Source organism: Neolamprologus multifasciatus, chromosome 3 (assembly GCF_963576455.1).
Source record: "Neolamprologus multifasciatus chromosome 3, fNeoMul1.2, whole genome shotgun sequence".
Lineage (NCBI taxonomy): Eukaryota > Metazoa > Chordata > Actinopteri > Cichliformes > Cichlidae > Neolamprologus > Neolamprologus multifasciatus.
In genome coordinates this window covers 9,153,368-9,179,469 of record NC_140441.1, presented here as the reverse complement: position 1 = coordinate 9,179,469, position 26,102 = coordinate 9,153,368, and the positions used below count along the sequence as shown (strand labels likewise).

General features: G+C 39.6%; 3 protein-coding genes across 11 annotated transcripts in view; 1 reads left to right on the top strand and 2 right to left on the bottom strand.

Annotated features, from left to right (window-relative positions):
- The window catches only part of LOC146521473 (NLR family CARD domain-containing protein 3-like), a 36,907-nt gene extending 24,801 nt beyond the window's left edge, over positions 1 to 12,106 (bottom strand). For 3 of the 8 annotated variants that reach the window (XM_085154944.1, XM_085154945.1, XM_085154943.1), the window contains exons 1-3: positions 8,838 to 9,689; positions 1,987 to 2,127; positions 1,571 to 1,672 (exon numbers count right to left, since the gene is read on the bottom strand). In XM_085154944.1, coding sequence (XP_085011070.1) covers positions 1,571 to 1,672; positions 1,987 to 2,105 — 221 coding nt within the window. In that variant the 5' untranslated portion in view covers positions 2,106 to 2,127; positions 8,838 to 9,689. Of the gene's footprint in view, positions 1 to 1,570; positions 1,673 to 1,986; positions 2,128 to 8,837; positions 9,691 to 11,579 lie in introns of those variants that run through there. The other 5 variants (XR_014873310.1, XM_085154940.1, XM_085154942.1 and 2 more) reach the window with 4 other exon arrangements.
- The window catches only part of LOC146521472 (uncharacterized), a 63,398-nt gene extending 45,883 nt beyond the window's left edge, over positions 1 to 17,515 (top strand). The window contains exons 2-3 of the mRNA XM_085147206.1: positions 16,574 to 16,903; positions 17,142 to 17,515. Coding sequence (XP_085003332.1) covers positions 16,741 to 16,903; positions 17,142 to 17,515 — 537 coding nt within the window. The 5' untranslated portion in view covers positions 16,574 to 16,740. The remainder of the gene's footprint in view (positions 1 to 16,573; positions 16,904 to 17,141) is intronic.
- Positions 1 to 26,102, bottom strand: part of LOC146521463 (programmed cell death 1 ligand 1-like) — a 283,173-nt gene that overhangs the window by 112,321 nt on the left and 144,750 nt on the right. The window lies entirely within an intron of this gene.

Below are 26,102 nucleotides of genomic sequence, written 5' to 3'. Positions count from 1 at the left end.
GTTACATCTCTCTTCACTTGCATCCCAGTCACGGAAGTGTTGGAGGTACTTCGTAAAAGATTACAGGATGACCCCAACCTCAGCAACAGGACCACTCTCAGTATCGACCAAGTGTGTTTGCTTGTGGAACTGTGTCTTCATTCCACCTACTTCACATACAAGGCTCAGTTCTACAGGCAGAAACATGGGTGTGCCATGGGTTGCCCAGTTTCACCCGTCATGTCCAATTTGTACATGGAAGAAGTGGAAAAGAGGGCTTTGTTATCCTACCCTGGAACACCACCAAGTCATTGGTTCAGATATGTGGATGAAACCTGGGTGAAAATCAAATCTCAGGACGTACCAGAATTCATGGATCACATTAACTCGGTGGACCGACACATCAAATTCACCAGGGAGGATATGAAAAGTGGCAGGTTAGCCTTCTTAGACTGTGAGATTTCCATCTGTAATGGGGGACATCTAAAAGCTGACGTGTACCGTAAACCTACACATACGGATCAGTATCTAAGGTTTGACTCTCATCATCCACTGGAGCACAAACTGGGTGTCATCAGGACGCTACAACACAGAGCGAACACCACCCCCAAAGACACAGCGGCCAGGGAAGCAGAAGAACAGCACATCAAGAAGGCCCTGAGTAATTGTGGTTATCCCAGCTGGACTTTTGTCAAAGCAGGAAAGGCACCTAAAGAAAGCTCCAGCCGATCCAGCAGAGAAGGACAACCGCTGCCCAAGCGAAAACCTGTAGTGATCCCGTATCTGTCAGGAGTATCGGAGCAGTTGAGATGCATTTTTTCTAAACGCCGCGTCTCTGTGGCTTTTAAACCCCAAAACATGCTGCGCCAAAAAATGTTCCACCCCAAGGATTGTGTCCCCCGACACAAACAGAGTAACATAGTGTACGCTGTTAAGTGCCAGGAGGATTCCCAGGATTTATACATCGGGGAAACCAAACAACCTCTGGTGAAGCAGATGGCACAACATAGAAGAGCTACCTCGTCAGGCCAGGACTCTGCAGTCTATTTACACCTACAGGCCAGTAGACACTCTTTCAATGATGAGGATGTACACATCCTGGACAGGGAAGAACGCTGGTTTAAACGCGGGGTCAAGGAGGCCATTTACGTGAAAAGGGAAAGATAATCTCTGAATCGAGGAGGGGGTCTAAGGGTACATCTTTCGCCATCTTACAATGCTGTGATTGCAGCCATTCCCCAACCATTGATCAGTGGGCTTCGATCACTGGTTGTTGATCAATGGTCATGAGAATTTGCATATTAATGATCAAGGAACTGACCTCCCAGCCTATTGTTCCTTCAGTGGGCTGGTTTCAGTCATTATGCAAATGTACTGTTTATAAGATTGGGGAAACTTGTAGTCAGCTGAGACTGAAGAAGTCACTTGGATGAGTGACGAAACGTTTCTCCCACTGAAAACGCTACTTCCAGATGAACAGAATCAACTTTTGGTGCTTTTTAATGGATCTTAGTAAAAATCAGAGGATTTTCAGATCAAATTCATCCAGGAAAACACAAATATGTAACGGAACTCATCACAGTTTTCTGACCTCATTGGTCCAGGTTCATCACTGAAGTTTGGATTGTGACCTTTGGACCGGTCACTGGTCACAGACAGACGGCTGGATCCTCCAGACGGGGACCTCTGACCTCTGCAGACAAACACGTTTTATTTAATGATAAATTCTTCAATAAAGTCATTGAAGCAGCTCTGATCACACAGACTGCAGATAATGCAGCTGCTTCCTGTCAGTAACAGTCCTCTTAGATGAGAGTACAGCTTTTTACAGGAAAACTGGACAAAACTAACTTTTGTTAGAAATTCATTTTCATTTCCTCTCAGCACACAAACCAACCCAGTCATAAAATCAACCAGAATCAACAGTATATATATATATATAATATAATAATGTATAATGTTAGTGCAGAACTATTTCTGTTAACTCAGTGAGTTCAGCTCTCTGACCTCGATGGTCCAGTTTCATCACTGAAGTTTGGATTGTGACCTTTGGACCGGTCACTGGTCACAGACGGACGGCTGGATCCTGCAGACTCTGGACTGTCCTCCTCTTCCTCCAACATCATCTTCTTGTGGACTTCAGTCAGTCTGAGAGGTAAACCAAAAACACTCATTAACAGAAGTAACTGAGTTACAGTCGCTGACCTCTGACTGTAATGTAACCTAGAAACCAGGTCAATATGTCTGTAGGTTCTCAGTCATCCAGGTCATGATAATCTAAAGAGCTTGGAAATAAAAGAGACTCCTTTAAATTTCTTGAAGACGTTTCATCTGAGAAGCTTCTTCAGTTCTAAAACCAAACACTGCACAGTCCCAGATATTTAAACCCTTGAGGAAAAGAAAGAAAGAGGGTCGCTGACCCACTATTGATCATATGATTTATTACAAGATCAATAGTGGGTTTTACTGATTCTCAGTAGCTCTGCTTTGACAGTCACCACCATCATTAAGCAGAATATCAAACAACTGCATGTTGTGGGTCAAATGTTTGTGCATGTTGGATGTGTTTCCTCTTTGTTGTTATCAGTGTTGGGTCATTACTCAAAAAAGTAATTATGACACAGAACACTTTTATTAAAGGTAATGAGTACGTTACTTAATTATATCCACAAGAAAATACTTATACCCCGCATAACATTACTTTCATTTTACTGTGTAAAATGAGCTGAAGCACTGTCTCATTATGACCATTTAACAATATAAAGCTACAGCCCCACACACCAACACAGATCCTGATGAGGACACACGTGATTTTTCTGAGTATTTAGGTATGAACACAAATCAAAGATGAAACCAGCAAAAAGACACGTCAAAGTGATTCTACTGTAGAAACATGAACAGGTAGAAACCTGCAGGCTGACTGCTTATAAGTTTGTTACCTGTTCAGGTTTAGCAGCAGCTCACTTTGTCACAGTGCTGGTCTGGGGTCAGCATTTACTCAGCTTTAATGTCACTCTGGGTTCTTGGTTAGCTTAGCATTAGCATGCTGTCTGGCTAGCGTAAACGGAAACTAGGGTTGCCAACCGTCCCTTAAAAAACGGAATCGTCCCGTATTTAGAAACAAAAGTACACGTCCCGTATTGAGCTAATAAGGGACGCACTTTGTCCCATAATACAGTGAGAATCTAAAGTAGTCTATACGTTTTAATGTAATTAACGCTTTGTTTGTAAACATAATTCCCAGCCCCGCTCCTGCTTTGTGACCAATGAGCTGACAGCACACTTATGACAATTCGAGTATGACAATTCAGATTACCGCTCATCTCATTGGTTGAGGAAAGGTCGCTTGCGGAGAAAATACCGGAAGACAACAGATGACCACAACAAAAAGCATGGCCAACGGGGAAACAAACGCCGACACTGCGGTGCAAGTCTCAGACGACAGTACACCTGAAGCTGGGCAAACACTGTGCGATTGGCTCGCAGGGGTTATAAGTTCGTAGGTCACGATGCAGGGTCTCACACTATACCGCCCGGTGCTCTGATGCGACCTGAGTGCTCACACTGTGCCTCCATAAAATGAAGGTTATAACAGAAAATCTGTCGCTCACTCTCCCTCTCTGTCTTTCACTCACACAGACACGCACACCACCATCAACTTTGCTAAATTGCTAATGAAAAACATGATCAGGCAGCTGTGATTGAGCAGCAACGTTTATCCAACTATTTTCACGGTTGTTGTGGTCATGATAATTTGGTGATGCCACATCGAAAAGGCTCGGATGAGCTTTCCAAAGTTCTACAAGTTGTGCCTCCATCGCTTGTGTCCAGATCACACGCTGCACAGCCGTGCTGCTCCGTCTTTTTCACCGACGTTTACTTGTTTGCGCGTGAGCAGTGTGAGAAGCTGCGGTGACACCCTCACGAGCGATTGATGATCGGGAGCTGGTCGTGAGGTGTTAATCACTTTTCGTTACCCCACGTATACTACACGATGCACGATGAAGGCCAAAATCGGGCCGATCACCAAATTGGTCGCACGACTCAAAAATCGGCTCAAAATGGGCCAAAAATCGCACAGTGTAAGCCCAGCATTAGACCAGCAATGTTTGTTCCTCTCAGAGAAAGAAAAAAGGCTGCAAAAGTACAGGGAAGAATGGGAAAAGGAAAACACCTATACATGAAGCACGTGAAGAACATGAGGGGCGTGAAAGCTCGGGGAACCCTTAACCAATTTTTGTCCACCAGGCCACGGCAGAAGCAGATATGGTATGTAAACACTGGTTTGTTTGTTTTTAAACCCTGTGGTTAAGGTTAAAATGGGCATGTGCAGTGAATATCAGCGCTATGTGGCCAGAAGTGTGATAATATAATTTATTTTGTGTAATAAACAACTGCAAGGATAGATTGCAACAAATAGATGAGTAATACATAAAAGTAATACATAGATGAATAATGATGATGAGTTATGATGCGTAATCATGGGAACAAGTGGGTTTACAAACGGGAGCAAAAGCTGAAATAATGCCTCTACCTAAGCCAATTGCACTAAATGCACTAAATGTGCACTGTTACAAGAATATTTTTCTTTTTTATTGTTTTCTATTAATTTATATAATTTTAAGTTAAGCAGGACAGAGTTCTTTTAAAGAAAGATTTACTTATATTCTCAAAAGTTAAGCATGACAGGCTTCTGTTTAAGAAAGAGACCTGTTTTATTGTGTTAATGTTGTCATTTTGAGCTAAAAATAAATGGCTAAATGATTTTTGTTTCCCATGTGTTGATATCACAAAGAATACGCATCTACTTAAATCAAATTCAAGTCACATGGTTAAAAAAATAATTTCACACACAAAAAAAGAGCTAAAAAATTCACCACACTGGGAAGGGTGAAGACAACTGGGTCGCCCGGCCCTGGCCACGAGGTGTCCCTTATTTATTTCTCAGGGAGTTGGCAACCCTAACGGAAACGTCGAAGCACTTTTGCAAATATGTGATGTCTTGATAAACCGAGCAGATATTTAAAGTTTACACAGCTACATTCACGCTTGAAAATATGTTAAAAGTTTATTTTATGACCCAAAGAGTAATATTAAAACTTAAAGCCACGCTATGAATTCTGGGATATGGTGGGCCACGAAGGACACACCCGACCTATCCATCAAATTCGGGGAAAGGAGGACGCATTTGTCGGCTGCATTCAGAGGAGTATACGAATTTGGAAAGCCTTCGTCACGTTGCTGTGACATAATCGGCCTACAAATGCGGCCTCAGGAGGATGCAGCCCATGAATTTGGACAACCCCGTTGTCTCTCCGATCCGTACCAGAAACCCGATCAGTACCACGCATGCATAAATCCTATGTCACTTCCTCTTTTTGCCAACATTGCGACAGTTAATGGGGGTGTCTGTATTCGGGTCCTCAGGAGGATGCAGCCCATAAATTTGGACATGACAAATATATTTGATAATATACACAGTTAGCGCCCAGTTAGCTCCTAGCATTTCTCGACAGCTCTGCCTCTTTTTGGACTGCCCGGGACATTTAAACAATGGATACCTCCATATACAAACAAATTCATGCTTTTCTCCTCAACATAGAGCTTCCCCCGATTGAGTAACAGCGCTGTAAAATAACAAGGATTTTTTTTTATTAATCTTCTTAAACACTTTATTTTACATGTCAACAAAAAGTTATATATCAGTATAAGTGGTTAAGAACAAAGCAGTCATCGAATAAAGAACATTAAAAGAACAGTATAGGTCAGGAATACCATAAAGCAGCATACAAGTACATAGGGCTGCCACGATTAGTCGACTATCAAAATCATCGACGACTGATTTAATAGTCGACGCGTCGTTTGAAGCTTTGTAAGATCACAAAAGCCATTGGAATAAGTAGTAGGATTTAAGAGTGTAATAACGGACTGAAACAGAAGATGGCAGCACTGCATGTACAAGGATTGTTATTATTATTATTATTATTATTGTTTGGCTTTTTTTTAATATTTTATTTGTTCCTGAGTAAATCGGTTTGGCTGAGATTAAAGTTATAGTTTTTACACAGCTGAATAAATGTCAAGCACACAACTGATTATCAGAAGTGTGAGATTTATTACTTTATTAAACTTCACCGAAACAATCTGCAAATTTCATTAAAATTTAACAAACTATCATCTTGTCTTTATTTTTAGTTAGCACATACCTTAAACACTTAAAGCTGTAAGCTAATGATAGTTATATAAGAGCAGATGCTGCTGGTGCAATAAGCTGTACGTCTAATGGATGATGATCTGATTAGTCGACTAATTGCAAAAATAATCGGTGACTAGTCAACTATCAAAATAATCGTTTGTGGCAGCCCTACAAGTACAGTAAGGTGACCTATCATATAAAAGTAATAACAAAAGAAGGCAAATACAATCTAGCTACAGCAATTGAAAAGCTGCATCAAAACTTCAAGTAAGGTGTGAGATTTATTTAAGTTACTCTTGTCTAATGAAGCCTTCAACAGCAGGACTTAATTTTTAAAGCCAACAAAGATCGGAGTAATTTTCAAGAAGCGACATTTATGAATGAAAACTTTTGCAACTATAATAAGTTGTTAATCCCAAATTCTGTTTTTTTCTGCTTATAGGCCAAATCTAATTCTTTGAAAGGTTAGAGATATTTTTAGAGGTTAACCAGTACTGAAAATCATCTGGAACTCTCACATGAATAAAAAAAAGATGCTGTAGTTTCAATATCAGTATTGCAGAAAGTGCATGTGTTCGTATCTATATTGAATTTCTTGTGAAGATTGGATGTCATTGGATGGATATATATCATTTAAAAATTTAAAGTGATTTTCTTTTGCTTTGTGGAATTGGAAAAGAATATATTTAATCAAAATGTCGAATTATAATCTCTAAACATATATTTTCCTTTTAGTTGAGAAGAAAAAAGTTGTTCGGTGAGAATTGTCCTTAAAAATGTATTATTGCATGCCTTTCCTTTAAATTGGCGATCATCAATTACGGTTCACAAATTATAGAGGAGGTACAACAGGTAAAGGCGAGAAAAACACTGCAGCTGAGCTGTGACGTCATCACGTACGCCGCGTCCTCTGTGGACTCAGAGTGAACTCACAAAGTACAAACTATGGCTGTGTCCCAATTAAGAGACCGCACGCTTGAAGTACGCGCACTACGTACGGTGCGTACTATAAGTACGAGAAGTGCGGAAGTGAGAGGCTTGTGAAATGCCTTCGTCGCGCTGTTCAGGTTGCCTAGCAACCATGATACTAACCGCGATGGAACGTTACATACAGCTTTGTTTGACAGAAATGAAGGAGAAAAATGTTTTGTTGGTCATTCATTTTTGTCATGACATCACTTTGATTAGTTGAGTATCTGAGGCTGAGACCACAGGACTGTAAAACATGATTGTTGGGCTTCATTTCTGTACTGAACAGTTATTTCATGAGTAGTTAGTAAACAACAATTAGCTAATGTTGGTCATGAGACTAAAATCATGTCACTGTGGTAGTGTAAATATAATATTGTCATATATATATATATATATATATATATATATATATATATATATATGGGACCACAAAGCGTGCACCGCACCACGCTTGATATTTGGGGAAATCGACGGCGCATTTGGAGTACGCATTTGAAGTACACTTCAAATTGGGACAGCCGATTTCCCCAAATATCAAGCGTGGTCCGGTGCATGCTTCGTGGTCCCATATATCCCACAATTCATAGCGCGGCGGTGGGTGTGGATAATTTTGCCGCTAAATACGGCAGAAGGGAGTGGCCGAAAAGTGAACTGTCAAAAGTAAGTACTGAATATGACGTCACTTATTCATGTGCGAATGTTTAATAATGAAGAACAATAAAACATTGCTGTTGGCCAAATTTATGTGACACTAGTGATGTTTGTACTTTCAGCATTAACTTGGTTTTAAAGCCTCTACTTCTAAATATACATATAGTCGACCTTAATCTTACAGAGAATCTGATGATTTTATGGATAATTAAAGTCAGTCATATATCCACAAACACAACAAGCTGAAAGTCAGTGATATATATATCTATCTATCTATATATATATATATATATATATCATAATAATCTGACAATACTATACTATTGGCCATATTATATTTACATTACCATAGTGAGATGACTTCAGTCTCATGAACAACATTAACTAATCATTATTTACTAGCTAATTTTAAATGACTGTTCAGTACAGAAATGAAGCCCTTGAATCATGTTTTACAGTCCTGTGGTCTCAGCCTCAGATACTCAACTAATCAAAGTGATGTCATGACAAAAATGATTGACCAACAAAACAATTTTCTCCTTCATTTATGTCAAACAAAGCTGTATGTAACGTGTCTCGCGGTTAGTATCATGGTTGCTAGGCAACCTGAACAGCGCGACGAAGCATATACCGTCCCATTTCACACGCCTCTCACTTCCGCACTTCTCGTACTTATAGTACGCACCGTACGTAGTACGCGTAGTGCGCGTACTTCAAGCGTGCAGACCCTGAAATGGGACACAGCCAGCGTGTGTACACAAAGACGAACGTAGCTTAGAATGGCGGACACACTCGTCCCCCTTGGTCCAGCTGTGAGTCCGTTACCGTGAACTATGGAGCAGCAGATTTCTGCTGTTTGTGCTGGAACGAAGCTGCACACAGCTGATGTTAGCCAGGAAAACATCACACACTGACTTTAATGGAGAGACCGGAAATAAAAACACACACAGTTTGTTGTGTGAAGAAATCAAACATCAGCTGAATAAACAGTAAAGTTCATAAAGACAAACTGTTAAAGGAATAAACCAAGCAAACTTACAGTTTCTTTACACCCACCAACAACAAACGCTCAACTCCGCACCTGGACACTAAACATTTGTAATGCGTCCTGCAACACTGACGCACCGACGCATGTATCAAGCTCACAGAGTGAAACCTGTGTCGGTGCGTGCGTCGCTTTAAGAAAAGGTCACGTGATCCATACAGCTGCTGTATCGCTCATTGCCAACGCGCCAAACTGTGTTTAAAAGGTACCGCATTCGCATCTGCCAACGGAATGAGTCGCCACCAAAAAACCCACAAAATTACTCTCGCAAAGATTAAAAAAAAAAAATACACATCTCTCCATATCAAAATGGAGCCCGAAAGAAAAAGAAATGTTTCTGCTGTGTGGGATCATTTTGATCTTTTAACTGGAAATAAGGTAATAGTTTGTCTGTCTTTGTTTCAGTGTAATCTATCAGAACACCTCCTCAGTGTTTAGGCATTACAGAGCCAAACATGAAAATGAGGAGACAAACACACCGAGAATGAACACAGGTCGGCCTATATTGACACTGAACAGCTTCATCATCATTTTTTTTTATTAGTATGTGTTTTATTATTTTGAAATCAAGCATCTAGGAAGATTGTTCTGGGCCAGGCAGTCCTGAATTTTATTATAAAGGACTGCCAACCCCTTAGTATTGTGGAGAGTGTTGGAGAGAAACATTCCAAGATCAGAGGATCCTTTAACGTACTGGGAGAATAGGAACACATCTTATCTTCCACCTGGCTTTACAGCTTTTGTGTACCCCAGCTTTATCTGTGCCTGTGAGTTTTCCAAAGCTGGGGAAATTGTGTCAAAAAAAGGCAATAGACTGAATGCAAAAACAATGGATAAACTTATTTTTCTGGATATAAATTTATAATAAACTCTGAGTCAAATACATTTAAATAGGTAATATTACATTCACAATACTTTCATTTTAATTTTCACTTAATGTCATTCACAATATATTTTAAAGATGTCTACAATATTTGCAATGTAAAACATAAATTGATTCCATGGAAAATACAATACCTTACAGTGTACAAGTATGACTAGGTCATTGAATCAGTGTCTGTCGTGAGTCTCAAGTAAGTTGCCTGCAATGATATTTAATGTCCAGCAGGTGTCAGTATGGAGCAAAACAGCAACACTGTGTCGACACAGTATCGATACAGTTTGGGGAATGTGCTAAAACGCTTCACGAGGCCTCGTCTACCCATCACTACTAAACACTAGTGATGGCCCGCTTGAAACAGACGCTCCGGTGCGTGTGTCAAAAAAAATCAACACACTGCTTCAGAAGCACTGTGTCGAGGCTTGATTCGTTTGGCCAGAGACACGTGATCAGTGACGTCCGAGGCTTCATTTAGAACGTACTTGATTCAGTGGTTTATAGGGAAGTTAATAATTCGCGGGATTTGTGGAGTGTTTTGATGGTGAGAGACAGGAAACCACTGATATTCATTCTATATCATTTCTATTGAAAGATATGAAGCCAACGAGTAAGAGGGAAGCTTCTGTCGTGTGGGAGTATTTTGAGGTGATTTTGGTCAATCGGGTGGGATTGCCAACTTTGTGTTCTTGTTGTTTGTTTTTGTTTTGTGTGTTTATTTGTAATCTGAAAATGTGAAAAACTTAAAATATCAAAAATCTGCTTTTCATAATATAAATATTATTATACAACTTTATAAACACTTCCATTTGACTTAAATTTAATACAATTATAAAATATGTATTTTAAAAATAATCTTTAAATGTTATTCTACAAAATGTGCAGCAATTTAATTTGTTTATTCTTTTTAGCTGACAATCTGTGGGACCCAGGAAGACCCTACACTTGCATCTCTACCTGTTTCTGTGCACTCCAGCTTCTTCTGTTCCATGTGAGGGGATTTTCTTTAAGGCAGGAGAAATTATCTCCACGACACGGGATTTTAGCCCCTTTTTGGGGGTGCTGAAGTGCCTGGCTTAAAACAGGACATATTAGCTGCATTTAACCTTCAGTTACTTTTTATATAGTTGGTAGGACCATGTTTCTTTTTAGCTGAAAAACATTACATCCAGGTAACCTGCAGTGTTGAAAACTTGTTTTCCGACGATGTTTGCTACCCTACAATCCGTCCTGCTCTGTAGTAAAATCAGCGACATTTGACCGTCCTGTTGCTCCCATTGAAATGTATACAGCCTATTTAAAATCTAAAATTTAAAATTGTCCGCAGCCTACTGTTGTTACCACTGTCCTGTTTGAAATGGATACTTACTAGCTAACTGCCTGAATGCCCATTAACCTTATAACTCGTGTTGTGTGTGTGTGTGTGTGTACAGAGAGACAGCCAGGTTCATAATGGATATGAGGAAGTTTTTTCAAAAAAAGGAGCCACATTCAGGTAAAAGTGTAAAATCAAATGATCCGTCAATCAAGAATAATGTTGGATCAGTGTTTCAATGTTTATATCTTTTATTAGATGTTCATGTGGTTTGGTTATTTGCCTTTTAGTTGAAAGTACACTGAGAGAGGACTTTTTGTTAGTGATCTTAATAGTATTTTTTTATATTAATGTAATTTTTCATATAATTGAATACAATCTATTTGTGTATGATTGTCAGTCCAAAGAGGGAGAGAGGAAAGAGGGGAACGTGAAGAGAAAGTACAAGGTCAGGAAGAACAAGGTAAGAAAACAGACAGGAAACAGTGACAGGCACAACAGAAACTGTTAAACTGACAAAGAGAAAAAACCTGATTTTACTCACACAATCTGGAAGTTGTGTCCTCCCTATATTAAAGCTGTTATACAGAATCTGCAAAACAAACTGGGTTGAAACATTTTGACCCTCTTTAACAACATTCCAACATAACATTATAATTGATTGGGGAGATTAAAATTAATAATATATTTTTATGTGGTTCAGCCACAACTCTACTAAAACCTCAGCCAGTAATAGGTAGGCCAACCTTTGGACCGTCCAGTTGTCTGTATGACTGCCACAGTACGTACATCACATTTGCACACTATCAGAAAGTGCCAAACAGCCCTGGTGGAGTGAGGAGCTGGAAAGAGAAGCAGATGCTCTGTTTATATTCTAAAAATGTTTTAAGCTTGTTTCAAAGATTCTGTACTGCAGCTTTAAATGTTTTCCAAAAGCACACATACATTTAATTTATCAGTGTTTCTTAAACTTTTTACAGTGTGTACCACCTGATAAAAATGTCAAGCTCTCCCAAGTACCACTATGAAAGCATGAAACTCATAAATCTTACAACATAAAATTAGTATCTGCAGTAAAGATGTTTTCATACATTGTATACATTCTACCACAGGCAAAGTTGCCTCAATTTTTCTAATTTTTATTAATATTTTGTAATAATTTATTCTGTTTTGGGAGTATTTTTTATGTATTTGTATTATATTATACATACACATTAAAAGTGAATCTCTGTCCAAAAAAGGCAGTCAGTTTACTTTTTACTCACTATGAGCATCATTCATTATTCTCCCGCAGTAATTAAGGTTAAGATGTGTATTTTATTCCAATCCATTCTTCTTTTGCAGCATTTAAATAACCTTGATCAGATTTGATGATTTTGTTACAGACTTTTCTTTGTTACAGAAAGAAACGCAAAGTGTTTTGCGTTTCTTTCACAAATGTGGGATTAAATTGTGTTAAAATGTACAAAACAGTGATGTCATGTTTTGTGACGAGGACCCAGGCACAGAGAGACTTGATGAATTTAAGAATCTTATGATTTGATAAAGAAATTTGCAGATTTGCACAGAGATGGTAAAACTTTGATGACGGATAACGGAGACGAAGACAACAGACGATGAGGACAGGGAGGAACAGGGGTTTAAATGCACCAAGGAGACAGTCAGAGAGAACTCAGGACAACTGGAGACATTTAGGGATGCAGGGACTGACAGAGACAGGGAAGAAGCCTTATCGTAATGTGTAAAGTTTATCTTGCCTGGCTGGGCAGCTCTCTGGGTGCTCTGCACCCCCAAAGCTCTGATCCTAGAATCGCCCCTGGAAGATAGTTTAAAATATTATTATTATTATTATTAGTAGTAGTAGTATTGTTATTATATAAGAAGAAGAAATTGAAAAAAAATCCCTCATTGACACGTTTAGTTTGCGGCCTTCCTCTGGGTCATCCTTCCCTTTCTTGGGCCTTATCCTTCTCTCTGTGCATCTTGGCTAGAAGCTAGAAGTTAAGAAGAACCAGCTAGAAGCTTAATTTGCTTCTGCAGGAAAAAATAAAAAAAGAAACAGGGACTGTAAGCAAATGAAAACAAGTTTGCGAATGTAAAAAAAAAAGTTTTTTTTTTTTTGTTTTTCCCTTCAAATCTTCGATTTCAGACAACCTGTAAATAAAGTCTAGATGAAGAATACTTTGCGCTTTTAAAAAGTTTTGGTTCATTTTCATTCCTGACCAATCAAATCTCGCAGCTAACGCAGAAAAAAAGTGACAGTCACAGCAGGCTGATTGGCCATGGTCAGCATCAGTCAAGCAGTCATGAGAGCACTCTCCAGTTAGTTTCTGTTTGGACGCAGACCGACTGGAAGACTCGTAAGATTAACTAGGCCAAGCTCGACGGTCTTCGTTTTTTCTCAGCAAAATGATCAAAAGTGCCATTGTCCTCTTTTTAATTGTCTCGGTTTCTGCTGCTGGAGGTGAGCTGGACCTTTATAATAATAACAAATGTATTTTAATCAATTCAAGTTGTTATTTATCTTAATTATATAACAGAAAGCTGAGGATACAATGAATTTGCTCTTCTTCTTATTATTATTGTTTGGCAATTTTTCAAAGGCCTATGTTTTAATGATGGAATCCAGCTTATATCATCTTTGATGAAGATTTTTCTCCGTTTTTGTTTTATAAACATCGTCTATTGGAAAACAAATAAATAAAAAAGAAACTTTCGTGGTTTAGAAAATAAAAAAATATTAATTTCCTGTATATACGAGAGAGGAAAATACTGTTCAGGGAAGGGAAAAAATAGCATGAAATGAAGTTACAAAACCCTCATAAGATTCATGTTTAGGTCCTGGTGCGAATCCACCTAATATCGTTTTAATTACTTTTAAAAGAATCCCGAAAACTATCGTGAGAAACTGAATGAAAAATTAAATTAAAATAAAAACGCATCTTAAGAAAATCGAATAATTTTGTTTACGGCGACAGCTTTTAATCATGACAACAATTGTTAAGTTAGACCTAAACGAAAACGCAACACTTTACTGTCACTCCTCTAGGGCGTGGTCGGTGTCTGCGTCCTGGCGTTCTTCCTTGTATAATCAGCAATAATAACTTAATATTAACAGTCGTGTCTGTGATTTCAAAGGGGTCGGGAGCGTTACTTGTGAGGGACTCAGTTTAAAGCCAATAACTTCAGAATACATAATTCTAATTCTAACTTGATGATGGACTTGCGTGTAATATTTAACTTGTTCCTTGTCTTACAAGACACTCAAAGAATTTTTAGCTACACGTTTCACTTTACCCTTACATTTATACCGCAGTTTATTCTGCACTTAAATACTTTATCTACCTTGCATCCCTGGCCAATTTAGAATCACCAGTTAACATGTCTTTGCACTGTGGGAGGAAGCTCACTCTTCTTATACTCTAAAGTGGTTCAAACGCCACACAGAAAGGGCCCCAGCCTAAATTTAACTCAGGAACTTTCTTGCTGTGAAGCGACAGTACTAAACACTGCAGCATCGTTCAGATCTCAGATCATAGCAAAGAACCCTCTGACCTCTGTCTGTTTTCTGTTACTTCTGTGTACAAAATGCTGTTTTTCTGCAGTTTCAAAATTCCCCCATGATGTTTCAAAGATGACCAAGTGTCTGTCTCTGTGGGAACCTGTTCTCATGACAGTTTCAAAGACCAACTAGAACTCTGTCATTACTATCACTTAAAGAAACACAATACACACAGACATGACACGTACCGTTTCAAGATTCCCCAAAACAACAATTGACACTTATTTGACCCACACACAAATGACACACTTGACACCTGGGATAGACTCCCACAACGAACCTAAAAACGTTTTTTATTCTTTATTCCCTATATACTGGTAAACATGCTCCCTGACTATTTTCTCTGTTTCTGGGTTACTCATAGGTTACCCTGGTTATAAACTTACTCAGACCGTTTTAATAAAAAAAAATGTTAAAACATCATCAAATGTTATATTTAAAGAAAGAAAAAAAAAGAAAAAAACTGTCACATTTAAAACAGCTGTTCCATCCCGGCTCCACCAACCCCTTCATGCCCTAAATGTGGCGTTTTTATCATTTAAACCAGGAACATTTAATTTCACGTACGTGGTCGTGGACTGATAAGAGGTAATAATCATAAAACAAACAAAAAACAACAACAAACAACAATACGAGGGGTGGTGTGGAGAAACGCGGAATACAAGTGAAAATCAGCCTATATCTTAATTTGATGTAACATTTGACGTAACTGAGCTACCCCACAATGTCATAGAGGGCTTTCCATTCATGTCGTACGTGTTTAGGTGGCCTCTTACAAAGAGGGAGGAATATACAAAAAAGTCCAATGGTAAATTTCACGCTTCTCATGTTCCCAAACAGTCCAGTATTATTTTAATGACATTTAAATCATGACTGAAAACTAGTATGGAAATTGTTAAAGTGTGTTATCCATTTGAAACCAAATTAAAATGAAAACCAGCCCAAAACATCGAACTAAAATAATAACGCTGTGAAAAAAAACACAATTGTTTAAGGTTACGCTGAACGAAAATTTCAAAGGCTGTTCAACAGTTAAAGAGTTTTCATCTTACCGTCAGAGGCTGAAGCCAAACTTAGGCACAAAAGCTGCTGTCCACTCTGAAACGAAAAAAACGAGAAATCTCAACGAAGTCAGCGAAAGGTTTTACGCAGAGGCTGCTGAAATGTTTTCAGCTCGTCGTTTGTGGCTGCTGTAACTATCGTTTCTGTGAACGACAGAACAGATGCGCTTCACGGAGATTTTTCCGTGTGCCCTCAGAGGCAACGTCATTATATACGATAACGCCCCGGTCACTTTTCCTGTTTGTGATCTAGGTCTGCTGGCGAAGGTGACTTCTGCATTCAGCTTCACATCAGCAGATCAGATTCAAACTTCATCTAATACCTGATCAAATGATTCAACATGAGCGTTTTTAAGTGTGGTTTGATTAGAGCGACATGCCGAGTAATAATGCCCATTGATGCTGATGTTAGTGTAGCTGAACGTAAAGGAGATCGTAGTGGTTATTGGCTCCATGTGACGCAGTCTTTGTGAAACACTGAGTCGTGAGAACATCACTTTCCCCTTGTTTCTAATTCTGTGAGCACGATTTTTAATTTGATCTCTCCTGTATAAACACCAAAATGAAACAAAAGTTCCAATTTTAAATTATGAAAAAGGTCCGCTACTAAATATCAGAAATCATAGTATAATTTCAGGCAACATTTATTAATTTTTTAAAACACATGTTCATTTCTTTCATCTGTCACCCATGTGTACTTTTGGCATTTCCTTACCTGTATGATTGAGCACTCATCAATACAATATAACCACTAGCTGACACGGTCCTGAAATTCTACTGTGCTGGACTCATATGTTTCATGCTTCTCTTTGAGTGGTTTTGTATGGAGCCCATCACAATAATCACTGTTCTAGAAATGAAAAGTTGCACTTTAACCTTTGTGACCTCTCTGCTCTGTGTTGTTTCCTCTTTCAGGCAAGGAGATCATCACAGCTGAGTCTGGACAGAACGTCAGTCTCCCATGTCGAACTCCAAACAACATCACAATCAGACTTGTAAAGTGGAGCAAAACTGGCCTGGAAAAATATGTCCTTTTGTACCGAGATGAACACTTTGATCCAGCCAACCAGCATCCATCTTTTATGAACCGGGTGGATCTGCAGGACAGACAGATGAAGGATGGAGACGTGTCTTTGATTCTGGAGAATGTGACGATTAATGACACTGGAACATACGAGTGTCGTGTCCTCATGAGTGGAACAAAAAATGTCCTCAACATCACACTGAGTGTTGTTGATCCTCCAGGTGAGTGAGTAGAGTTGAGTGTGTGTGTGATCAGAGGTGAAGTTGCTTCCTGGTTGTTGATGTTTGTTTCTAAAGATGTTGTTGATGAGACTTTGTAGAAAGCAGCTGGTCTGAGTGATGTGATCAGAGTGCAGTAGATAATGTCTGACAGCAGTTTGAAGAGGAAATGGATTCTGTTCTGTTCTTCACTCATCACCTACCTGACAGCTGACACCTCACACCTGTTTCTCACCTGCAGGTCAGACAGGAGGACACACAGAGGATGGAGGGAAGGAGGATGGAGGGAAGGAGGATGGAGGGAAGGAGGCAGGAGGGGGGGAGGATGGAGGGAAGGAGGCAGGAGGGAAGGAGGCAGGAGGGGGGGAGGATGGAGGGAAGGAGGCAGGAGGGAAGGAGGCAGGAGGGAAGGAGGCAAGAGGGAAGGAGGATGGAGGGACGGAGGGTGGAGGGAAGGAGGATGGATCTGTTGGACTGAAAGTTGGTCTGCCAGTGTCTGCTGTGCTTATTGTTGCTGTTGTTGTTGTTGTTGTTTTCATCTACAAAAAATGTGAACAAAAAGAGAATCAGGATTCCTACCAGCCTCCAGCTGAACTGCAGCTTGAAATCTTGTGAGTCTCCTGCTGCTGTTCCAGTTCTCAATATTATCACTGAACAGAGACAGACATTGGTTTTTGTATAATAACATCCAATATTCAAACAGTCTGCTCTGTATTCCAACACAGCACAGCACAGACTTTTTCAACAATCATTTAGCAATGTTAACTGCACAGCAAGGACACAAACAAATGTAGAGGTGAAATAAGCCTAATAAGACTGTCCAAGTAAGATATCAGCAGATAAAAAAGAACAAAAATAAAACATCATCGCTAAGTTTTTTTTCCAGACAGTCACTAAAAAAAATGTCCATGAGTGTTGGCTAGTTAAAATCTGAACATAAAACAAATAGTTCAGTACTCCTGTAGAATCATATATTTAAACATACAAAGAGAAATCCTAAAGTAAAGTTGTCAAAGACAATCAATAGAATTGAGTTGAATTTCATAATTGTGCAAAACAGGGCATTTTAAATCATTTTAAATAAACTTCTTAGTCAAAAATATGAAATTCCATTTTCATTCAGCTTTCATGCTAAATCATGTTGTAATATAAAAAGAAACATTTGCATAAAAAATATTTATTTAAATGAGATTTATTTATTCTGATGTTAAGAAAGACCAGTGAAAAGTGCAAATACAGTAATATCTCTAAATGTTTTTAAGAGATGCAAATCTGAGATGGTTCTAAAAATGAGATAATTTCTGTGTTATGATTCTAATCATAGAGTCAGATTTCAAAATATTGGAGTCAAAATAGTGTCGAAATACTAGAAACTTCAGTATTTTGTTCTTTTTGGATAACTCAGAACAACTTTGTTATTGTCATTGTACAGTTGCTTACACAGCGAAATTAGGTAGCAAGACCACAAAAGTGTAAAAGTAAAGAAAATAATATATAAAAAATAATATAAAAATAATATATATAAAAAAGAAAAAACACAAGGGCATCATAATAAAATATAATAAATAAATAAGAGGGGAAGGGCTATGGTCAGTAAGGATAGGGATGGTATTTCCACATCTTCCAAAATGTTGCACAGGGAATGGCAGCAATATAGTCAATAGTAGCGACATAATGACTGTATGGGAGAAGTCTACTCACACTCTTAATTTGTATTAAGAGTTCTGACAGCCCAGGTAGAAGCTGTTCTTGAGTCTGTCGGTTTTGCACCCGATGAATCTGAACTTTTTTCCAGAGGGCAGAATGTTAAAGAGGTGGTGGTTAGGATAGAGGCTAGTCTTTTATAATTGACCAGACTCTGGAGAGACATGTGATCAGTCAGTATGAAAGTTTTTGATCAATGCACATGGACCAAGTTTGTCAGCTTGGCTAAAAGAATAACGGTATTGAAAGCCGAGCTGAAATCAGTGAAGAGCATCTTTACTGAGAGTCCCAGGACTCTTCAGGGGATTCAGAGCAGAGTGGAAGTCAGTGGATGCCCTCCACTAAGACCAAGACTATCTACTGCTATTTTGTTTTTATTTTATTTTATTGTGTTACCGCTATAGTTGGTCAAGGAAAATGTATTTTTCTTCATTTTGTGAATAAAACTTTAAATAACAAGTATTCATACAAGTATTTCATTTTGCAGTATTGTGAAATTCAACGTTCAGAAATTGTCATTAAGTGTTTTTTACAATGTAAAGTTTTTGTAATTCTTTTCATTTTTATTATTAAGATGTCCTTAAATATTATACTTTTTCAGATTTTAACTTGTCAATTCTAACATTTCACAGTGCTCATTATATTAACATTTTTATGCAAATCAGCAATGGTCAGAAAAAAATGTTCTATAAATTTGATACTTTCAGATGATCCTGTTGTAAAGAATAAACATTCTTGCTGTGAAGTTAACACAAGCTCAACGTGTGTGACTCTTCTATTCTTTACTACAGCACAACATGTTGCATGCAGAGGACACTAGTTGTCCTCTGCAGACTTGGAGAAGCAACACACACATGCAGTTTTATAATCACTGTGATATTAACTAAAATGATTAAAAAGGAACAAAAAGGAGCTGGGGTTAAATTTGAACTTTTATGTTGTGTACAGATGATCCGGAGACAGAATTGAATATTTTGGGCTGCTCTGGCAACAGTAGAGGCCATTTAGATCGTAATACGTCTCAGTGGTTTTCTCACCAGGATGGCAAGTATTCAACCAGAACTTCTGCCAATACACCTTAGATGAAATGGTGAACTTGGTCATCAGCGTGGCTTTTAGGTCTTCAGTGTATCATGCTCCATCCATTATAGTGTAAACTTCCACTATTTTCCCAGATAGCAAAGGAACCAATGAACAAGTCCACTGTCTCTCTGGGCATCTCCAACATATTCTAATATAAAACTTAAAACATCAAAGTTTTAGTATAGTCCTTGGACTTTGTGGGAGTAACACTCTCTGTTTTACATTATTTAATCATTTCTCAGAAACAAGACATTTTTCGTTTCACTGACTCGTGGCTTTAACCTGGGCAGGTCGAGGTGGGGAATAGTTGGTTTCAGAATCCCTTTCTGAATTCAAACATGAGATCTCAAATCAACTTTTATTCCTTTTTATTGAACTTAACAAGTTGAGTTTCTTCGGTTTGTAGGTGACTTTGATCTTTCCTCTAATTATACTGTCACCAAATCTCATAATCATAATTAAAATCATTTAGGGCAACATGTTAACTGTTCTTCTGATGATGTCTGGGATACCCTGGACCTTGTTTTTACTCTTACCCTATCCTAAACTCTCTCTGTATGTGTAGTAATCTATCTGACTACACAAGAATCACTCTTGCATCTTTAACTTAACTTAGCAGCTAAATTTCCAGCCATTTCTCTTATTTGTCCATGTCATGACCACCTCTTGATAATATGGACCCTCAAAATAGATGTTAGAAATCCTTCCCATTGAATCAGTGAAATTAGAAGAGAGTGCAGAAGCTGAACAGGAGTGAAAAAATACAAGCCTCTATGTGTACTGCAAGGAAATGAAGGATTTTCCGACTCATGCACCACCAGTCAAAAGTTTGGAATCAGCTTCTCATTTCACGATTCTACTTTATTTTTATGACTATTTACATAGTAGATTCTCATTGAAGGCATCAAAACTATGAATAAACAAATATGGAATCATGTAGTAAACAAAAAAGTGTGAAAGAATTCAAAACATATTTCATATTTTAGATTCTTCAAAATAGCCCTTTGCTTTGATTACTGCTTTGCCCACTCTTGGCATTCTCTCGATGAGCTTCATGATATAATCACCTGTAAGAGATGCTTTCCTAGAGATGCTGACCACTTGTTGGCCCTTTATCTTCACTCTGGGGTCCATCTCATCCCAAACCATTTTGTTTAGATGTAGATCAGGTGACTGTGGAGGCCAGGCCATCTGGCACAGAACTCCATCATTTGTGGGTCTCATTTAGTCTTATTTAAGAAAAATCACTAACACCAGAACCTCACTGGCACTCAATAATGTGGAACTGCTAAAACTACTTTAATTTTCTCCCATCTCATTTACTGTAAGTCACTTTTCTCATAAAATACTGTTTAAATCTCAGTTGTATAGGTAGCATTTCTCTACCCATTATCTCAACAATTCTTTTTTGTAAATCTAATCCCCAGGTCATAGATAGCTGTTAATAATGTGCTCACTGATTTGATGGAGGATGATTCAAAATATAGTATGGCTGTTTCTCTAACTCTAAATAGTAAGAACAAGCACATAACTGTGGTTTTGCAATAAAAAGATGCAGAATGGTAATGATGGTTTTAACTTTCAGAGAGGAAACAGAAATGAACATGGTGTGTTTGCAGAAGTGTGTTTCCACATTACGTGACACGGCCATCCCCTGATCCTGTGCTCGATAAGGCTATTGTGAATTTCAAATGTGAAGGCAAATGTCATTTCAAACTTCTCCTTTCCATTGCAGTCTAATTTTACTGTTGCCTCAGCAACCATGCTTTATGTAAAGTATGAAACAAAGACTTTGGTGAAGGTGTTCTGTGTTTAAAAAAGTGTTTACATAATACACATTCATGACAGTCTGCACAGTTTTCTACCAAGGAAACTGTTATATGATATTTAAAAGTATTCCTTAACCCTCCTTAATCCTCATATGTGCCTCTTAGAATATCATGATGTGGAAGATGAACTTTATGTTTTCATTTGCATTTGCATTGTCAAAGACAATATTTTCTTGTAAAGAGTAAAATAGCTATATTTAAAAAAACAGAAGTTACATTGTCAGTACAGTGGAAATACATTTCACATAAATAATTTAGTGCTGAACAAGAATGAAAATGTTTAAAAATGAGTTAATTTTATGATGTTTGTAAATGTAGTTAAAAATTACAATTACATAAAAAATACATTGTGGATCTGATATTATCAATGGATTTAAGCAACATTTTGTTCATGTTTTGTCAAAGTTGTATTGAGAGATTTATACAGTCTCTAGCTCAGGGAACTGTGGCCATGTATGGTAAACTGGACTGAAGCATAAGGCCATTTCTTTGCGGTTAGTATGGTGATACCTGAAGCTGTTCTAAGCTGTTGTGAAGAATAAACCCTTTTTCTATTCTTTATCACAGCACCACACGTTGTTGAACAGGAAACCAGTTGCCCCTCTGGTCATCATCGTAGTGAGGCAACATATACATAGACTGGCAAAAGAATTTGGTTTTTAGCACTGCAGAGTTGGTTGACAAGGTTAACTTTTCCGTTCCCCAGTCATGTCAGTTTAACTCCGTGCACCATGCTTTTCAGCCAGTTGTCCTGGTCCTTGTGTGTCTTAACTCTCTGGCTGTGCTTTGTAAGACAGATCTCTAAAAGTTGATTCTGTTCATCTGGACGTAGCGTTTTGTGGGAGAAACATTTCGTCACTCATCCAAGTGACTTCTCCAGTCTCAGCTGACTGAACGTTTCCCCAAATCTTATAAACAGTACATTTGCACAATGACTGAAACCAGCCCAGTGAAGGAACAATGGGCTGGGAGGTCAGTTCCTTAATCATAATTATGCAAATTCTCATGATCATTGATCAAAACCCACTGATCAAAGCCCACTGATCAATGGCCATGAGTACCATTCACAGAGAGTTGGGGAATGGCTGCAATCACAGCATTGTAAGATGGAGAAAGTTGTACCCTTAGGCCCCCTCCTCGATTCAGAGATGGTCTTTCCCTTATTACGTAAATGGCCTCCTTGACTCCATGCTCAAACCAGCGTTCCTCCCTGTCCAGGATGTCACATCCTCATCCTTGAAAGAGTGTCCACTGGCCTGTAGGTGTAAATAGACTGCAGAGTCCTGGCCTGACGAAGTAGCTCTTCTGTGTTGTGCCATCCGCTTTGCCAGAGGTTGTTTGGTTTTCCCGATGTATAAATCCTGGCAATCCTCCTGGCACTTAACAGCGTGCAATATGTTACTTGTTTGTGTCGGGGGACACAATCTTTGGGGTGGACCAATTTATGGCACAGCATGTTTTGGGGTTTAAAAGCCACAGAGACCTGGTGTTTAGAAAAAATGTGTCTCAACTGCTCCGATAGTCCTGACACGTACGGGATCACTACAGGTTTTCACTTGGGCAGCGGTTGTCCTTCTCTCCTGGATCGGCTGGAGCTTTCTTTAGGTGCCTTTCCAGCTTTGACAAAAGTCGAGCTGGGAAAACCACATTTACTCAGGACCTTCTTGATGTGATGTTCTTCTGCCTCTCTGGCCGCTGTGTCAGTGGGGATGGTGTTCGCTCTGTGTTGTAGCGTACTGGTTACACCCAGTTTGTGCTCCAGTGGATGATGAGAGTCAAACCTTAGATACTGATTCTTATGTGTAGGTTTATGGTACACGTCAGCTTTTAGATGTCCCCCATTACTGATGGAAATCTCACAGTCTAAGAAGGCCAACCTGCCACTTTTCATATTCTCCCTGGTGAATTTGATGTATCGGTCCACCAAGTTAATGTGATCCGTGAAATGTGGTAGATCCTGAGATTTGCCGGCTCCTGCACCCATTCCAGTTCCTTGGGTAGGAGCAGCAGAGGTCCAGTTAGCTCCTGCACCTACACCAGCTCCCAGGGTAAAGGCAGCCAGAACCCAGCTTGTCCCTGCACCTGTATGTGTTCCTTGGGTGGGGATGGCTGGAGTTCGGCCAGGCCCGGTACCAGTTCCTGCTCCCCGGAGGAGAGCAGCTAAGAGTCAGTTATCTGCTCAGTCACTAGCCCTGCTACCTGCACATCCATCATCACTACAACCACCATCCCAACCACCACTACACCTTGTATGTTTGTCCCTGGTACACTCATTTCAGTTATTGACTTAGTCCTTAGTTCATTTCTTTGATGGACCTTTGGTTTGGTTTGAGTTTGGTTTTGGACTGTTTCCTGAGCCTCAGGCTGTTGTGGGCACTTTGGTTTGAACTTGTGTTTCCCGTTTGTTTTGGACCCTGGCTCCTTGTTTTGTGTTTGTTTCGGTGAGGTCTTAATCGCTTCTCCTTACCCCATGTATACTACATAATGCACGATATATGATTAGGACGAAACTCTGGCTGAAAATGGTCGCATGACTGAAAAATCACCTCAAAAAGGACCCAAAATCGCAGTGTATGCCCAGCTTAACAGTAAATACTAAATATTGAATGGTACTGAGCAGCACGTGAGGCCGACAGCGCCAGATATGCTTTGAGGTAGCAGCCAAGGAAGATACAGTTTGTTTTTGGAAACATGCGTGTGTATACCTGTGTTAATGTTCAAAAACTCTCAGTAGTCTGTTACATGGATAAACTTTTTGAACAATCTATTATAGGGTGTGGGGAGCCATAGCCCTGCCCCCGAGAACATGAAGCAGGCATGAAGGAGACCCAGGTCCTGGAAATCTAGAGGACCCCAAAATGCTAAAGCCCAAGCAGGACCACCGGAGAGACAACCGCGCCACCCTCCTGGAAAGTGCTGAGGAGAGCCCCAGACGTGGGGCCCTCCGCAGCCACAGTGCAGAAGCCACACAGGGCTGCAGTGACAAGCCTGCAGGCCTTGCCGGCAGCCGACTGTGCCAGAGCGGACCCCACCGCCCCAAGGGGTCCCACCCATGCCCCGGTCACCAGGTCCCACCAAGCAGCCACTGGGAGTGAGACGGGTACACACTTGAGCACCCAGCGCTGAACACCGAAAACCACCAGCACACCAACGGGTGAGGGCAGTAGCCACTGGCAGGGAGTTGTGGTGGGGGGACAGAGGCCTCCATACCTGGGGGGTCCTGAGATGTTCCCAGAGAGGTAGAGACTCAACCAGACACATAGAAAAACTGTCACACCCAAATACAAGCATACATTCCCAATCTCGTGAACACATATGTAGTATACCAATACTCAGCACTCGCCCAACATGGGGACAAAGATGAACACTGTACACCCGTTCACACTCCCCAAACATACTCTATAGCCCCAGGTCCAGGTATCACCACCCTCACAGGGGTAATCAGCTCCCAGACGCAGGAAATGTTACCCTTTTCCCTGGGGTGGAGACAAGCAGACCGCCCCTGGCCCAGCAGCCAGCGTCCCAGACCACAACCACACAGCCATCTCCTCCCAACCCCCTACCCCAACGGTGTACACAGAACAGAGGTGTGAAGGCCCCATACCTCACTCCGTCCTCTCATATGTTGTGTTGCTTTTTTTAAAACACAGGAGGGGAGGGGCATGGTGCTTCCTGCCAGAAAGCAGAAGTGTCAGCACGACCCCTCCCAAGAACCCTCAATGTCTACATGCATTTAAAATTGAGAGGTGGGCACCGGCACCAGAGGTGAGGTTGGATATACATATATAATATACATAATAATGTATAATGTATAATGTATAATATACAATATACATACTCTGGATGCTCTAAGGCCCTATATGTTTGTGTTATGAGAGTATGGGTAAGCCTAAAATATTAAAATGGAGTTAGTGTTTCAATCGTCTCACTGCAGAGTTTTTTTTTGTCACCAGTTATATGCATGTCCACCACAAATGGGCCTTATGTTCTACCCCCCCCTCCCTCACACACACACACACACACACACTGGGGCCATTATGAGTTCATGGGAGATGTTAAAAAGATAGTTAGACTCCTCCTGCTTTAGGTGAGGGCTAAGCATAAAACAAGTGACATGGGCAATGTGGAATGTTTTTGTTTGTGCGTGTATGAAAGATGTGAGGGTGGCGCCTATCGTCGAGATATATAGTAGAGACAAAAGTTCACTTGTTGACACATGGATCTAAGTTTTGATATGTTCCTCAAATGAAAAAAAGCAGGTTCTTACAATATGATTTCTTATAATAAAATGTATACTATTTTTATTTATTATTTTCTGTCTTTTTGTCTTTTTTTGATTCACATATGATGGTTTCTGAAGGCAAAAGAACATCTGTAATCACAGCTGCACAAAAGAAAAGAAAAAAAAAATGTATTGAGCAACATTTAGTTCTGACCCTCACTGCTAATCCAAGTTAACCAGGATACTGACAGATACACAAACACGCCTCCATCATCTACACTGTGATGAATAGTCTAGCACAGGTTTAAGATTTGTCTTGTAAATCAGGTTAACAAGGATAAACTGGTGCATTCACTTGTTGATA